This window comes from Bos javanicus, chromosome X (assembly GCF_032452875.1).
Source record: "Bos javanicus breed banteng chromosome X, ARS-OSU_banteng_1.0, whole genome shotgun sequence".
Classification (NCBI taxonomy): domain Eukaryota; kingdom Metazoa; phylum Chordata; class Mammalia; order Artiodactyla; family Bovidae; genus Bos; species Bos javanicus.
The window spans coordinates 104,109,931-104,128,224 of NC_083897.1; the positions used below are offsets into that span (position 1 = coordinate 104,109,931).

The 18,294-nt window shown below is 35.7% G+C and overlaps 1 protein-coding gene across 8 annotated transcripts in view; it reads left to right on the top strand.

Moving 5' to 3' along the window:
- CASK (calcium/calmodulin dependent serine protein kinase) overlaps positions 1 to 18,294 on the top strand; it is a 372,618-nt gene that overhangs the window by 71,330 nt on the left and 282,994 nt on the right. For 4 of the 8 annotated variants that reach the window (XM_061410389.1, XM_061410391.1, XM_061410392.1 and 1 more), the window contains exon 2: positions 3,940 to 4,070. In XM_061410389.1, coding sequence (XP_061266373.1) covers positions 3,940 to 4,070 — 131 coding nt within the window. The remainder of the gene's footprint in view (positions 1 to 3,939; positions 4,071 to 18,294) is intronic. The other 4 variants (XM_061410390.1, XM_061410399.1, XM_061410396.1 and 1 more) reach the window with 1 other exon arrangement.

An 18,294-nucleotide genomic window follows, 5' to 3' on the forward strand; every position in this document is an offset into this window, starting at 1 on the left:
TTGTTTTTAGTAGTGGCCTTTTCTTTTACACTTAAAGAATTTCCTTTAGTGTTTGTTGCAAAACTTGTCTGGTGGTGCTGAATTCTCTTAGCTTTTGGTTGTCCGTAAAGCTTTGGATTTGTCCATTCAGTCTGAATGAAAGCTTTGCTGGGTAGAGTATCCTTGGTTGTAGGTTTTTCCCTTTCATAACTTTAAATATATTGTGCCACTTCCTTCTGACCTACAGAGTTTTGACTGAGACATCAGCTGATAACCTTATGGGAGTTCCCTTGTATGTTATTTTTTGCTTTTCCACTTGGTGGTTCCTTTCAATTTGGGCAACTCAGGATTAAGGTCTGGGAAATTTTCTTGGCTTATTTGAGTTCCTCTCCTCCATTTTCTTTGTTCTTTTGGCTCTACTTTCTGGGAAATTTCCTCAACTTTTTCTGACAGCCCTTCTGTTGAGTTTTAAATTTCTTCATATGCTTATTTTTCAAGAGCCCTGTTCTTGTTTTCTGAAAGTTCCATTTTTGTTTCATAGTTATGTTTCCAAGGATATTAATGGTATTAATAGCTGGAAATTTTTTTCTTGTTTAGTCTGTTTCCTCTAAGTTCCTTCTTCTGTTTTGATCTCTGTCATCCAAATTGGAGACTCTTCTCCAGATATCTTGGGAGGTTGGTTGCCTATTAATGAGTAGAAATAGGGCAGGGGTTCTTTAGGGACATTTGACAATGTTTAGAGACATTTTTGATTGGCAAAACTGGCTGAGGGGGTGCTACTGGCATTTCCAGGTAGAGGCTACAGGTGCTGTTAGGCCCCCTACAATGCACAGGAAATCCTTGCACAGCAAAGAACTATTTAGCCCAAAATGTGATCAATGCTGTGGTTGGAAAGTTGATTGAAAACTGTGAACTTATGGCAGAACTTGTTGACTTTGGTTTCAAGAAATGTGATCTGGTTGAGTGGTGCGCAACATAATGTCATTATCTTTAGGTCTTTCCTTCTGGCCTGGTCACATATTCAATAGAAAATCTTTTCTCTGCTGCCTGAAGGGTAAAGAGCTAGCTTTTAATATCTCCCCCAGTGAATGGGAAAAGAAGATGGGCTGTCTACATTCATTTTGTGTGTGATCACATAATCCCTTTGTTTTTTATATAGTGTCCACTTCCTCAGCTGCCTGTGTCACCAGTTATATGACCCTATGTTTTACCCTCTTCAGTGAATTGCCCTCTGTGAGGTTAAGGTAGGGCATGTACCCAGTGGCATGGAATAGAGGAGGAGTATCTGAGATTCTTTTTTTTTTAAAAAAAATTTATTCATTTATTTAGCTATGCCAAGTCTTAGCTGCAGTATGTGGAATCTAGTTCCCTGATCAGGGATCAAACTCAGGGCACCTGCATTGGGAGTGTGGAGTCTTAGCCACTAAAAAGAGAGTGAAAGTGAAGTTGCTCAGTCCTGACTCTTTGCAACCCCATGGACTGTAGCCTGCCAGGATCCTCCATCCATGGGATTTTCCAGGCAAGAATACTAGAGTGGGTTGCCATTTCCTTCTCCAGGAGATCTTCCCGACCCAGGGATTGAACCCAGGTCTCCCACATTGTAGGCAGACACTTTACCATCTGAGCCACCAGGGAAGTCACTGAACCACCAGGGAAGTCCCAGATCTAAGACTCTTAACTACTTCTCTAATAGATTTCATTCAAACCTTGTTAGTTTAGCCCCACCCTCTCTTTCTCAGAGTTCAGATGCTTCTTGAGAATTCTGTAGTGTAAATGAATTTGGTTCTGAACTATTATTTTCTCCTTGCAATTCAGGCTTCCTACAAATGCTAAGCCAGTTACCATTACTCCATCTGCTTTCTGGCTTCCAAAATTTAATTATTAATTACTATTGTTTTCTCTCATTCTCACAGTCCTTTAAAACTTGGAAGTTATCCAAAAGGTGTAGTGAATTGAAGCATACTATACAAATATATATATAAATAGAGTCCCAAGGGTTTATGTGTGGACAAAAACCAATTACACTAAACATTTCCTGAAATTGCTTGGTATTGTCAGGATAAGTCATCACAAGTAAGACATCCACCTTGAGAATGAAAACATTTGTGGGAGTGCAGACTCACATTGTTATATTGTCTTCTCACAGAGGAAAATCTTTGAACAGTTTTGATTATCAAAAGGTCCTTTTTATATAGGGTGCTGAAAGGTACATTATTACCATTTCTTTTTGTTTCAGTTTAGCTTTATTAGATTGCTTGACGAGAGATTTGAAACTGAGGAATAATTGATGTCCCGATGACTGCAGGATGAAATAACTGATTTATATGATCTCAGAGAAATGTTTAAATCTAGGTTAGATTATATTCTTTTGCCTGTTCTCTGATTGCAAGAATAAAGACAAACAAACTTTAAGGCAAGCAGTATCACAAATGTCCTACTGTACATGAAGAACTTTTTGCTGTCTTCTGATCATTCTTGCCTGGAGAATCCCCATGGACAGAAGAGCCTGGGGGCTCCAGTCCATAGGGTTGCACTGAGTTGGACAGGACTGAAGTGACTTAGCACACACACACATCCAGGTGTACTTTTTTCTACCTGTAAAAATCAGCGACATTGTTTTGTTTCCTGAGAAGGAGGGAAATTCATACATGTATACACATACATGTGTGTGTATTTAATAAATTATGTAGTCTTCAAAAAAATCTATGCTAGCCTTCAAATAAACTAATGTAGTAAATTGTGATTGAACTCTATATTAATCAGTAGTTGATTCAAGCATGTTGGATTAACTTTAGTTCAGAAACTTATTTTTCAACTATTAACAATTTATTGACCAGAGACATATTAATTCATCTTTTGTTGCCCAAACATTATTGACCAGAGACGTTTCAATATTAACTTACATAACAAATTGTCAGCTACAGGTGTTAGTTTCTGCCAGAATCCCCTGGTCAATAATGTGTCATAAGGAACCAAATGCATATTTGTGTTTTTAATGCCTGGGCCTGGGCATTGTTATTTTATCAATCATCCCAGTTGCTTCAATTGTATGGCCAGTATTGAAAGCCACCAATTTCAACTGAGGAGGGAACTGGGTAAGAATGTCTGGACCAGTGGTTCTGCTAGTAGAAATTACTTTCTTTCTGTGGCGACTTAGAATAATTCTAATTTGAAGTTTGAGGAGGATGAAGGATTTCTCTGTGACTTCAGTTGAGACTGGAGAGGCTGCTGAAAATTGAATAATGCAGGTCTTACTCTTCATGAAGTGTCTATTCAAGTCTTTTGCCCAGATTTCCTTGGAGCATATCTTCTTATTTAAGAATTATTTATTTTGGTTCTTGACTAAGTGCATGTGTTGCAAATACCTTGTCTCTGTGGGATTTTAAGCAGAAACATACCATCAGATTTTCATTTTTAAAGCATCACCACAATAACCATGGGAGAAACAAGTTTTCATTGGTCCCAGTAGAAATTGGTAGTAGCTTAGACTAGGTTATGAGACATGGAGAGAAGTGGACAGGATTAAGAGATATTTGAGATAAACTCAGTAGGACTTGTTAGTGAAGATTAGATAAGTGATGGCTAAGATGAGAGAATGATTTAAGTATCTGGTTCAAAAGGTAAAAGTTACATACACTACCACTGTGAACATTTTCTTATTTTATTTAAGATGTTGATAATGTGTAGAGAAAATTACCAAGATTATTTCCCTTGAATAGAATACTATCTCAAATTTTTTAAAGTGGTTTTGAAATGTAAATTTGTTTCTTATTTTTATGGCTTAGTAAGTTCAAATAATTACCTCATAAATTATAGGAAAATATTTTCAAAATTGTGTTCAATTATATCTTGAAAACTATGGCTATAGTAGAAAATGAAATATGAATAAGATATTAAAGGGTAATAGGAACTTAAGAAAATCAGCAACTTAAACTTGGCTTTTATTTATTTTTATTTTAGGGGTCCCTTCAGTGTTGTACGACGATGCATCAACAGAGAAACTGGGCAACAATTTGCTGTAAAAATTGTTGATGTAGCCAAGTTCACATCAAGTCCAGGGTTAAGTACAGAAGGTAAGAGATGGATTTCAAGTAAGTTATTTGATGTCTGGCTTTATTTCATCTTCAATCCATCTATCAACCTAACCTTCATCTGGGGGTGGGGAAGTGGAGGGTATAATATAGTGGGAAGTGGGTGGAGACAGTTTAAATTCCATTGTAGTTTTCTGGAGTTCTAGAACATAGTATTTGAAAGATAGCTAGAGTGATTAACAAAGTTATGAAATCATCTAGGATTGCTATTGGCCTATGTTTTTTTACTAGGAAGAAAGTAAAATGTGAAAATATATTTTGTAGAATCTAACTTGGAGTCCTATAGTATGGAGCATGGAATGGGAAGGGTGAGAAGAGAAATAACGGCACAAATATAATCATTGCAGATTCAAAACAAACTCATCTGAGTTCCCTTAAAGTCTGTAACTTATTACCCTTAGGATTGTGATCTAACAGAACTAAAAGACTAATACCTCACATTTTGCTTAAGTAACTTATGGTGTCTGTGAAAATTTGAAAGGTCTGTACTGTTTGGACTTGCAGGACTCAAAATTTTGTTTTAAGACATTGATATAGTTAACCATGTTTATGTATAAATGTTTATAGACAATATATAAGCAGTATATATAAGCAATATATAAGCAGATGGCACAATTATATTATTAACTTTTCTAATTACCCTGTCTTCTAACTTTAGACTTTTTCACAATCCAGTAAAAGACATATCCTTCTTAAGTCTTTTCCTTCTTAATCTCAAGAGCAATGCAATTAATAGTTTAAATTGGAAAAGCTAAAGCAGAGTAGCCTTTTTATATTTTATCCAGTTATCTTACTTTAACAAGTAGAAGCCCACATACTATGAGCTCCAAGTTAATCTATTCCTTCAGATCTTTTTTCAGTATCCTTAGTTTTAAATACTTTTTTGAAACCTTTTGAATTATTCCTACTGTTTGTGGAAGATTCTACAAGTTGTTATTCACAAAGGATAACAGGTGTTTTAGTGCTTTAATCTTTAAATTCTTGGATTTAGGGCTTTTACATTTTATGGTTTCATATTCTGGAGCTGGCTATTTTGAATACAAATTATTTTATAAATTTAGCAGAATTTGAAATTTACTTCTAATCAGGTTTTACCACTATGTTTCCTAAAACTTTTAAACTGCACTTTAATATACTGTATTTGATTTTCTGTACCTTAGATATCAATTAATAACAAAAAACTTCCTGAATACTTAGGTAATTTTGTATAAACCTAGTTCAGTAAATATGTAGATGTGTTGAATCTTTCTTTCTTTTAAATGCTTTGATAATGTTGATGAATTTAGTAAGATTCCTGTTTAAAATCATAAGTCTAAATCAATCACTCCATATGCCTATGTTATGTTGATTTTATTTATTATTATACCTAATTTTGAATCTACAGTCTAAAGACATTTTTTATGAGGACAATTAATTACTTTCTCAGTTGGCTGAGGTTCTTTATTGACAGATTTCATTAACAGGGAGCTATAGACCCAGCCTGCCAGACTGAATTTCTTTCATTGTCACCTAGCCAGGGAGTCAAATACCAAACTTAAAAAGATAGGGTTGGTATATCATCCATGTCTCTGAGGTTAAGTCTTATGTCATTCACTTGTTAGTGCTTTGGCATTGTTTTGAGTATACAAATGTCTTTGAGACCTTTTCTGAAGACAAGGCTGGGTCAATCCATTGATCTTATGTGATAGGGTCACAACCTATAGATATTAAATGGTATCCAGTTGAATTCTGCATATTATGCACGACTTTATCTCATTTTGATAAAAGTTCGACATTATTCAAATGAAAATGTGCAATTGTTCCTTTATATTTATGGCACCAAAATGTAGTTTTTCCATCTTCTTTAACACAGTGACATTCATAATGATTAAGAAACAATAAAAATTTCATCTCCAACCCACTCCAAAGTTTTTTCTTTTAAAAAAATTTTTCAGTGGAGCTCCTTTACCCTCTATTGGTTATTTTTATACTAGCTTGGAGAAGGAAATGGCAACCCACTCCAGTATTCTTGCCTGGAGAATCCCATGGACAAAGGAGCCTGGAGGGCTACAGTCCATGGGGTCGCAAAGAGTCGGACATGAATGAGCGACTAACACACACACGCGCGCGCACACACACACACACACACTTAAATTTAATGTGGACACGTTTTAAGATGTATAATAAATAATTATTTATTTTATTATATAAAACCTCTTTGAACAATATTCTCCACCCCTTACTTTTTTCAACGCTCTTCAGTCACTACAGGCAAAGCATATTTGCCCTTCCAGTCCATTAAAATTGTTACTGTCCAATAATGACCTTATTTATGGCTAAGGGTAGGAGATATTGTATTAAGAAGAAACATATTTTGCAGTGAAATCTGAAACACAGTAAAAAGGAACCTGTACGTTCAAACAAAAATATCTAGAAATATCTATATTTACCGTTATATTCTCCTCTAATGAAGCCTGTTTCTCAAGCAACAGATAATTTAAAATCAATTTTATTCTTTTCTTTTTTATTATATTTTTTGTGGTTTATTTAGTCTTTGTCATTGCCTCAGTATTTTTTCCTGTTAGTACATTTGTATTCAAATACATTATTGAGTAAAATAAGTTTCATAAAGGGTCACCTGGGAATAAAAAGTATGCTGTTTATTTGCCTAGGTCATTATGATACATAGACAAATAAAAAGAGTTCAATTCAGTCACTCAATCATGTCCAACTCTTTGCGACCCCATGAATCACAGCACGCCAGGCCTCCCTGTCCATCACCAACTCCCGGAGTTCACTCAAACTCAAGTCCATCGAGTCGGTGATGCCATCCAGCCATCTCATCCTCTGTCGGCCCCTTCTCCTCCTGCCCCCAATCCCTCCCAGCATCAGAGTCTTTTCCAATGAGTCAACTTTTCGCATGAGGTGGCCAAAGTATTGAAGTTTCAGCTTTAGCATCAGTCCTTCCAAAGAACACCCAGGGCTGATCTTCAGAATGGACTGGTTGGATCCCCTTGTAGTCCAAGGGACTCTCAAGATGAGTCTTCTCCAACATCACAGTTCAAAAGCATCAATTCTTCAGCGCTCAGCTTTCTTCACAGTCCAACTCTCACATCCATACATGACCACTGGAAAAACCATAGCCTTGACTAGGTGGACCTTTGTTGGCAAGGTAATATCACTGCTTTTGAATATGCTGTCTAGGTTGGTCATAACTTTCCTTCCAAGGAGTAAGCGTCTTTTAATTTCATGGCTGCAGTCACCATCTGCAGTGATTTTGGAGCCCAGGATAATAAAGTCTGACACTGTTTCCACTGTTTCCCCATCTATTTCCCATGAAGTGATGGGACCAGATGCCATGATCTTCATTTTCTGAATGTTGAGCTTTAAGCCAACTTTTTCACTCTCCGCTTTCACTTTCATCAAGAGGCTTTTTAGTACCTATTTTTTTAAAAAATTACTATAGTTGATATACAATGTTGTGTTAATTTCTGCTATACAGCAAACTATTCAGTTACACATATGCAAATATCCACTCTTTCAGATTCTTTTCCCATACAGGTCATTGCAGAGTATTGAGAAGAGTTTCCTGTGCTATATACAGCAGGTCCTTATTAGTTTTCTACCTTAAGAGCATCTATTCTTAAGAGACTTGCAATTTAATAGTCCCAACCATTGTTTCTAATATTTTTATAAGAAAAAATAAGTAATAAATTCTAAATATATAATTTACAAATTACAAATATGAAATGAAATATGTATAGTAATTAGAGACCACCTATATATGTTTTATGGAGAAGGCAATGGCAACCCACTCCAGTACTCTTGCCTGGAAAATCCCATGGACGGAGGAGCCTGGTGGGCTGCAGTCCATGGGGTCGCTGAGAGTCAGACATGACTGAGCAACTTTACTTTCACTTTTCCTTTCAAGCATTGGAGAAGGAAATGGCAACCAACTCCAGTGTTCTTGCCTGGAGAATCCCAGGGACAGGGGAGCCTGGTGGGCTGCCGTCTATGGGGTCGCACAGAGTCGGACACAACTGAAGCGACTTAGCAGCAGCAACATATATGTTTTAATATTTTACACTCATTGCTCTATTGAAGATAAGATATTGTAATTATTTGAATATCTGTTCTGTATTTTCCCATTAAAATCATAATTTTTTTTCAATAGGGGATCTAACTTATAGGCTGCAGAATATCCAAGAAACCCTTAAATTGTAAGGGTTTTATATATATTCATATATATATATATATATATTCATTTTCCTAGAAAGTCTAAGTTCTTATTAGATTCCTAAAAAGACATATTATTCCTAAATGGTTAAGAATTTATTATTTCACATGTATGAAAAAGTGAAGTTGATGTTTAGGGGCATGAGATGAAAAAGAAGCTCCTATTAAATGAAAGCTGAGTGAATTTATATTAGGATTGGAGGATATTTTCCTACTTAAATACGTACCCCATTAATGAAATCCATTGTTTATTATCTTAAAACTTATTTTAATTGATGGTTTATCTCTTACTCTGCTAATCCACCAATTTAAAGTTTACTTTTTGTGTATTTGTACAACTTCTTTATCCACTCATCTCTCAGTGGACATCCAGGTTGCTTCTGTGTCCTGGCTGTTATAAATAGTGCTGCAGTGAACGTTGTGGTACATGTGTCAGTTTGAATTATGGTTTTCTTGGGGTATATTCCCAGTAGTGGGATTACTGGGTCATATGGTAGTTCTATTTTTAGTTTTTTAAGGAACCTCCATAATCTTCTCCATAGTGGCTGTATCAATTTATATTCCTAGCAACAGTGCGAGAAGGTTCCCTTTTCTCCACACCCTCTCCAGCATTTATTGTTTGTAACTTTCTTGAAGTATAGCTGATTTAAATGTTGTGTTAATTTCTGCTGTACAGCAAAGTGATTCAGTTATACATACATATTCTTTTTCATATTATTTTTCATTGTGGTTTATCACAGGAAATTGAATATAGGTCCCTGTGCTCTACAGTAGGACCTTGGTTGTTTATCCCTTGTATATATAATAGTTTGCATCTACTAATCCTAATTCCCAATCCTTTCCTCCCCAACTCGCTCCCCCTTGGCAACCACAAGTCTGTTCTCTATGTCTGTTAGACTGTTCTATAGATAAGTTCATTTGAGTCATATTCTAGATCCCACATATAAATGTTAACATATGGTATTTGTCTTTTTTCTTTCTGAATGACTTCACTTAATATGATAATCTCTTAAATCCATCCATGTTGCTGCAAATGGCAAATATCCCATTGTATGTATGTATCACATCTTCTTTATCCATTCATCTGTCAGTGGATATTTAGGTTACTTACGTGCCCTGGTTATTTTAAATAGTGCTGCTATGAACATAGGAATGCATGTATTTTTTGAAATTCTAGTTTTGTCTAGATATATGCCAAGGAATGGGATTCCTGGATCATATGGCAACTATAGTTTTAGTTTTTTGTGGAACCTCCATACTGTTTTCCATAATGGTTCACCTTGTTTACATTCCCACCAGTAGTGTAAGAGCTTCCCTTTTCTGCACACCTTCTCCAGCATTTATTATTTGTAGACTTTTTAATGATGGCCATTATGACTCATGTGAAGTGGTACCTCATTGTAGTTTTGATTTGGATTTCTCTAATTAGCAGTGAGTTACCTCTTTTCATGTGTTGATTGACCATCTGTATGTCTTTTCTGAAAAAAATGTCCATTTACATCTTCTGCCCATTTTTTGATTGGGTTTTTTGTTTTTTTAATTTATAATTCAACTGTTTGTATATTTTGTAAATTAAGCCCTTGTCTGTTGCATTGTTTGCAAATATTTTCTCTCAGTCTGTTAGCTGTCTTTTCATTTTGTTTATGGTTTTCCTTGCTTTAGAAACAGAGACGCACTTTAGATACAAAGGCACCACTAGGTTGAGAGTAAATGAATAGAAAAAGGTATACCATGCAAACAGTAACCAAAAGAGAGCTGGTGTGGCTGTAATAATATCAGATAAAATAGACTTGAAAACAGAAATTGTTACTTAGAGATAAAGGATATTTTATAATGATAAAATGGTTTGTTCATCTTGAAGATACAATAGTTATAAACATATATGCACCTAACAGCAGAGCCCCAAAATATATAGAACAAAACCAGGCAGAATTGAAGGGAGAAATAGAAATTTTAGCAATAATAGTTGGAGACTTCATTGACTAATTTGCAATTATCAATATAGCAACTAGATAGAGGATCAATAAAAGAAAAGACTTGAATAACACTAACCAACTAGAGCTGACAGACACCTATAGAACATTTCAACCAACAACAGGAGAATAAACATTCTCATTAGTACACATAGAACATTATATAGTATAAATGCTAGCACATCAACTATGTCTTAATAAAATTTAAAGGATTGAAATCATATATAGTCTCTGACCACAAAGGACTGATATTAGAAATCAGTAACAGAAGGAAATTTGGGGAAATCACAATTACATGGAAATTAAACCTCACACTATCAAATAGCCAATGAGTCAAAGAAAAAATTGAAATACTTTGAGGTAAATGAAAACGGAAACAACGTGCAAAATTTTGTGGGAAATTTTTTTATAAATGCCTATATTGAACAGAAGATCAGTAACCTAACTTTTCACTTCAAGAAACTAGAAATCTGGACCCAGAACAGGCAGAAATAGGGAATAATAGAGATTAGAGGAGAAATAAAGGAAAGAACAGAAAACAATAGAGAAAATCAATGAAACTAAAAGTTCTTTAAAAAGACGCCCCAAATTGAGTAGTTCTTATCTAGTCTGACCAAGAAAAAGAGAGATGATTCAAACTAATCAGGAATGACATTGCAAAAGTTAAAAAGAAAAAAGTAAGAATACTATGAACAATTGTATACCAACAAATTAGATAAGCTAGATGAAACAGATTAGTTTCTAGAAAGAGGCAAGCTACCAAAGCTGAGTCAAGAAGGAATATGTGGATGGACTTTTAACAAGAAAAGAGACTGAAAATGTTATAAATTTCCCATATAAGTTTCAGACCTTGGTGATTTCACTGGTGAACTGTACTACACTTTAAAAGCATTTGTACCATTCCTTCACAGATTCTTCTAAAAAATTAGAAGTAGGAATACTTCTCAACTTATTCTATGAGACCTACGTTAACCCCAGTAATAAAACTAGACAAAGACACCACAAGAGAAGAAAACACGAAAAAATATCACATATGGTGAATATATTAGCACATCTGTCCTCAAAAAAAATACTAGCTGATCTGATCCAGCAACAAATAAATGTTTTACGGTTCTTCGAAAAGTTAAAAACTTAAGTTAGTATATAACCCAGCAGTTTCACTCTTAGGCATAAACCCAGAAGAAATAAAACATGTCCACAGAAAACCATGTATAAGAATATTAATAGCATTATTCATAATAGCTAAAAGTTGGAACCCAAATGTCAGCTGATGAATGGTTAGAGAAAATGTGGTATATCCATCAAATGGAGGGTTATTCAGCAATTAAAAGGAAACATATATTAATATAATCTACAACATGGATAAATCTTGAATACATCATGCTAAATGAAAGAAGTTAATCATAAGAGACCACATATTATATATGCTCTTGATATAAAATGTCTCGAATAGGCAAACATATAGTAACAGAAGAAAGTAGATAAGTGGCTGCCAAGATCTGGAGAAAAGTGGAATGTAGAGAGTACTTTTAATGGGTATAGGTTTTCTTTCTGAGGTAATTAAATAATCAAAAATTGAATGTGGTGATTACATGACTGAATATGCTAAAATCCAAAAATGTATGGTATGTTAATTATCTCAAGCTATTTTGTAAGGCATTGTATGCAATGAGTAAGTGGAGTTTACACTCAAAATACAAGCTTGGTTGAACATTTTAAATAATCAATATGTGATACATCTTAATAGAATAAAAGACAAAATCCATATGATCATCTCAATAGATACAGAAAAGGCACCTAACAAAATCCAATACTCTTTCATGATAAAAAACACTCAACAAACTGGGAGTTGAAGGGAACTTTTTCAATGTGAGTAAAAGCATTTAAGAAAAATAATGCTAACTTCATATTTGATGATGTATGACTGAATGCTTTCCCTCTAAATTGCAAATAAACCAAAGATGTCAATGCTTAGTACTGTTATACAACATTATACTGGAAATTTCAGTCAGGAAATTATGCAAGAAAAAGAAATGTATCCAGATTGGAAAGGAAGAAATAAAACTTCTTCAGTTTGCAGAAGACTTGATCATGTATGTAGGGCACTCTAAAAAATCCACCAAAAAATGTGTATTTGATATTATTTTGATAAATGTGTTTAGGAAGGTTGCAGGATACAGGATCAATATAAAAATGAATTTAAGACTACAAATGTACTTAATATAGCACTGAAGAGAATAAAATAATTATCGTATTTGACCAAGGAAATAGTAAATATAATATTTGTAAACTGAAAAGAATAAAATATTGCTGAGGGGCTTCCCGAGTGGTCTAGTGGGGAATCTGCCTGCCAAGGCATGGTATATAATTCCATCCCTGGTTTGGGGATCTCCCACATGTTGTGGTGGAGAAGGCAATGGCACCCCACTCCAGTACCCTTGCCTGGAAAATCCCATGGACGGAGGAGCCTGGTGGGCTGCAGTCCATGGGGTCGCTAAGAGTTGGACATGACTGAGCGACTTCACTTTGACTTTTCATTTTCATGCATTGGAGGAGGAAATGGCAACCCACTCCAGTGTTCTTGCCTGGAGAATCCCAGGGATGGGGGAGCCTGGTGGGCTGCCATCTATGGGGTCACACAGAGTCGGACACGACTGAAGTGACTTAGCAGCAGCAGCACATGTTGTGGAGCAATAAAGCCTGTGTGCCACAACTACAGAGCTAGCACTATGGAGCCCACAAGCCATGCCTTCTGAGCCCATGTATGGCAACTACTGGAGCACAAGTACCTAGAGCCTGTGCTCGACAAGAGAAGCCACTGCAGTGAGAAGCTCACAGACTGCAACACACAGGTCCTGCTCTCTGCAACTAGAGAAAGCGTGTGCACAGCAATGAAGACCCAGTGCAGCCAAAAACAATCTTTTTAATAAAAAAGATAAAATATTATTGAAAAACTAAGGGTATAGTAAGTGGAAATCCAGCCCACGTTCATCATTCAGAAGACCTAATATTATTAAGAAAATAGTATTCCCAGATTGATCTACAGATTTGATGCAATCCCTGCCAAAATCCTTGCCATCATTTTTGTAGAAATTGCAAAGCTGGTTATAAAATTCACACAAAAAGCCAAGGGAACACCGAATATCCATAATAATCTTGAGGGGAAAAGACACAGTTGAACTCACATTTTCCCCCTTTAAAGTATTCTGCAAAGCTACTTTAATACATATATAGTGTGATACTAGCATAAAGGATTGACATATAGACTAATGGAAGTGAATTGAGAATCTAATAATAAGCCATACATTTACAGTCAAATTATTTTCCACAACAGTACCAAGGTGATTCAATAAAGAAAGAATAATCTCTCCAAATCAGAGGTACTAGGAAGGGGGACAAAAACACACAGCTGGCCCCCTATCATGTACTAGCTTGGGGCTGGTGCACTGAGATGACCCAGAGGGAGGGAACGGGGAGGGAGGAGGGAGGGAGGTTCAGGATGGGGAACACGTGTACACCCGTGGCAGATTCATGTTGATGTATGGCAAAACCAATACAATATTGTAAAGTAATTAACCTCCAATTAAAATAAATAAATTTATATTTAAAAAATAAATAAAAATTTAAATGTAGGAGTTAAAATTATAAAACTTTTAGGAGATAACATGAGAATAAATTATGACCTTGAATTAAGTAATGGTTTTGTAGGTATGAAACCTACAACACAAGCAACCAAGAAAAACATAAATAACTTGGACTTCATCGAAATGGAAAACTTTTGTACTTCAAAGGACACTGTCAAGAAAGTGAAAAGATAAGACACCGGATGGGAGAAAACATTTCCAAATCATGTCTCTAAGAAGGATATATTATATGAAATATACAAAGACCTCTGAAAAGTCAATAAAAAGACACTCAGTTAAAATCAATAATTGGTTTGAATAGACATTCTTCAAAGATTTCAGTTCAGTCACTCAGTTGTGTCCGACTCTTTGTGACCCCGTGGACTGCAGCATGCCAGGCCTCCCTGTCCATCACCAACTCGTGGAGTTTACTCAAACTCATGTCCATTGAGTCAGTAATGCCATCCAACTATCTCATCCTCTGTCGTCCCCTTCTCCCGCCTTCAATCTTTCCCAGCATCAAGGTCTTTTCAAATGAGTCAGTTCTTTGCATCAGGCATCCAAAGTATTGGAGTTTCAGCTTTAGCATCAGCCCTTATAATGAATATTCAAGACTGATTTCCTTTAGGATGAACTGGTTGGATCTCCTTGCATTCCAAGGGACTCTCAAGAGTCTTCTCCAACATCACAGTTCAAAAGCATCAATACTTTGGTGCTCAGCTTTCTTTATAGTCCAACTCTCACATCCATACATGACTACTGGAAAAACCATAGCCTTGACTAGATGGACCTTTGTTGGCAAAGTAATGTCTCTGCTTTTTAATATGCTGTCTAGGTTGGTCATAACTTTTCCTCTAAGGAGTAAGCGTCTTTTAATTTCATGGCTGCAATCACCATCTGCAGTGATTTTGGAGCCCAGGATAATAAAGTCTGTCACTGTTTCCACTGTTTCCCCATCTATTTCCCAGGAAGTGATGGGACCAGATGCCATGATCTTAGTGTTCTGATTGTTGAGCTTTAAGCCAACTTTTTCACTCTCTTTCACTTTCATCAAGAGGCTCTTTAGTTCTTCGCTTTCTGCCATAAGTGTGGTGTTATCTGCATATCTGAGGTTATTGATATTTCTCTCAGCAATCTTGTTTCCATCTTGTGCTTCATCCAGCCCAGTATATCTCATGGTGTACTCTGCATATAAGTTAAAATAGCAGGATGACAGTATACAGCCTTGATGTAGTCCTTTTCCTATTTGGAACCAGTCTGTTGTTCCATGTCCACTTCTAACTGTTGCTTCCTGACCTTCATACAGATTTCTGAAGAGGCAGGTAAGGTGGTCTGGTCTGGTATTCCCATCTCTTTAAGAAGTTTCCACAGTTTGTGGTGATCCACACAGTCAAAGGCTTTGGCATAGTCAATAAAGCAGAAGTAGATGTTTTTCTGGACTCTCTTGCTTTTTCAATGATCTGACGGATGTTGGCAATTTGATGTCTGATTCCTCTGCCTTTTCTAAATCAAGGTTGAACATCTGGAAGTTCACAGTTCACGTATTGCTGAAGCCTGGCTTGGAGAACTTTGAGCATTACTTTACTGGCGTGTGAGATGAGTGCAATTGTGCAGTAGTTTGAGCATTCTTTGGCATTGCCTTTCTTTGGAATTGGAATTAAAACTGACCTTTTGGAGTCCTGTGGCCACTGCTGAGTTTTCCAAATTTGCTGGCATATTGAGTGCAGCACTTTCACAGCATCATTTTTTAGGATTTGAAATAGCTCAACTGGAATTTCATCACCTACACTAGCTTTGTTCGTAGTGATGCTTCCTAAGGCCCACTAGACTTCACATTCCAGGATCTCTGGCTCTAGGTGAGTGATCGTACCATCGTGATTATCTGGGTCGTGAAGGTCTTTTTTGTATAGTTCCTCTGTGTATTCTTGCCATCTCTTCTTAGTATCTTCTGCTTCTGTTAGGTCCATACCATTTTTGTCCTTTATTGAGCCCATCTTTGCATGAAAAGTTCCCTTGGTATCTCTAATTTTCTTGAAGAGATCTGTAGTCTTTCCCATTCTATTGTTTTCCTCTATTTCTTTGCTCTGATCACTGAGGAAGGCTTTCTTATCTCTCCTTGCTGTTCTTTAGAGCTCTGCCTTCAAATGGGTATATCTTTCCTTTTCACCCTTGCTTTTCGCTTCTCTTCTTTTCACAGCTATTTCTAAGGCCTCCTCAGACAGCCATTTTGCTTTTTTGCATTTTTTTTCCTTGGGGATGGAAGATTTAAGGGTTGTCAATAAACATGTCAAAGTATGCTCAGTGTCATTAGGGAAATGGAAATCTAAACCATAATGAGATACCACTATACACCTACTAGGATGGCTATACTCAAAAAGACAGTGACATATGTTGGCAAGGGTGTGGAAAATTGGAATCCTCATACATTACTGGCAGGAATATAAAATGGTGGAACTACTGTGGAAAACAGTGTGGCAATTCCTCAAAAGTTAAACATAGACTTATCCTATAACCTAGCAATTCTGCTCCAAGGTATGTTCCTGAGTACTGAAAATATGTGTTGATGCAAAACCTGGTACACAAATGTTTATAGCAGTATTATTCATTCACTGTATCCTAACTATGGAAACAAATGAAAGGTTTATCAACTGATGAATAGATAAACAAAATGAAACATTACTTATAGTAGAATATTATTCCTGTGTTAAAAAGAAATGAAGGTACGGTAGGCTGGTTCATCATTCAAAAATCAATTACTGTAAGCTATCATCTCAATAGGACAAAGAAGAAAAATCACTTGATCATATCAATAGTTGCAGAAAAAGTATTTGTCAAATCCAATACCCATTCATGAATAAAAACTTCCAGCAGCATAGGAATAGAAGGAAGCTTCTTCAACCTAATAAAGAGGAGCTATTTAAAAAAACAACAATGCTATAGCCAACATCATACTTATTGGTAATAAGGTAGATGCTTTCTCTCTCAAATTGGGAACAAAGCAAGGATGTCCCTGCTTACTACAACTATTCAGCTTCCTGTGTGGAAGTCCTAGCTAATGCAATATGACAGGATAAGGAAATTAATGCTATATAGTTTGGGAAAGAAGAAATAAAACTTTATCATCAGATGATATGACTGTCTATGTAGAAAATCTCAAAGAATCAACAAGAACCTCCTAAAACTAATGAGTGATTGTAGAAAGGTTTCAAGTCCTACGGTTGCTATACGGAAGTCAACTGTTTTCCTGTATGTCAACAATGTACAATTGGAATTTGAAATTCAAAATACAGTGCCATTACATTAGCACTAAAAATACTGAAATACTTAAATGTGTAAATTTAATAAAACATACAAGCTCTATACAAAGAAAACTGTAAAACTCATGGTAGAAATCAAAGAAGATGAAAAGAACGTAGTTGGTGCACTGACACTACTCAATTTCAGTGCTTACTTTAAAGCTTCAATAATTTGTGAAAATTCAGCAAATAGATTAATGGAATATAAAAGGGAGCACAGAAGTAGTTCCATACAAATAGAGTCAGCTCGTCTTTAACAAAGTAGCAAAAGGAATCCAATGGAGAAAGGATAGTCTTTTCAACAAATGCTGGTGGAACATCTAGATATCCACATGCCAAAAAGAAGAATCTAGACATTGAATCTAGATTGAAGAATCTAGACAATCTAGAATCTAGACCTTACATCTTTTGGAAAATTTTACTCAAAATGGTTTTCTCCTCAGAATGGGAACAAAGGATGTGTACGGTGACCGTTCTTATTAAGCCTAATGCTGAAGGCCACCTCAGTTAGACAGGAAAAGGAAATAGAAGCATTTAGATTGGAAAGGAAGAAATGAAATTGCTCGTATTTGCCAATGACATGAAAGTCTTTGTACAAAATCACAATTACCAAAAAACAAACATCTTAAAGCTAATGTGAGTTTATCAATAATATGAGATGAACATAGCAAAATTATATTTCTGTATCCTTATATACTAGCAAAGAACACCTGGAAACTAGAGTTAAAAACAAAATACTATTTGCAATCACCCAAAGCAAAATGAAATTCTTAGGTATAAATCCCACTAAACCTGTAGAAGCCGTGTATGTTAAAAAACTACAGAACTCTGATGAAAGAAATCAAAGATCTAAATAAATGGAGAAATGTACTCTGTTCATGGATTGGAAGGCTCAATATAGTAAAGATGTCATTTCTCCCCAAATTACTCTCTAGATTTGCTCCAGTTCCAGTTAAAACCCCAGGAAGATTTGCTGTGGATATAGAAAGCTTATCCTCACATATACATGGAAAGACAAAAGCATAGGAAATTTTGAAAAAATGATAATGAAATGAGACGAATCATTCACCCCATTTTAAAACTTATATGGCTATAGTTATTTAAGTGTAGTACTGGC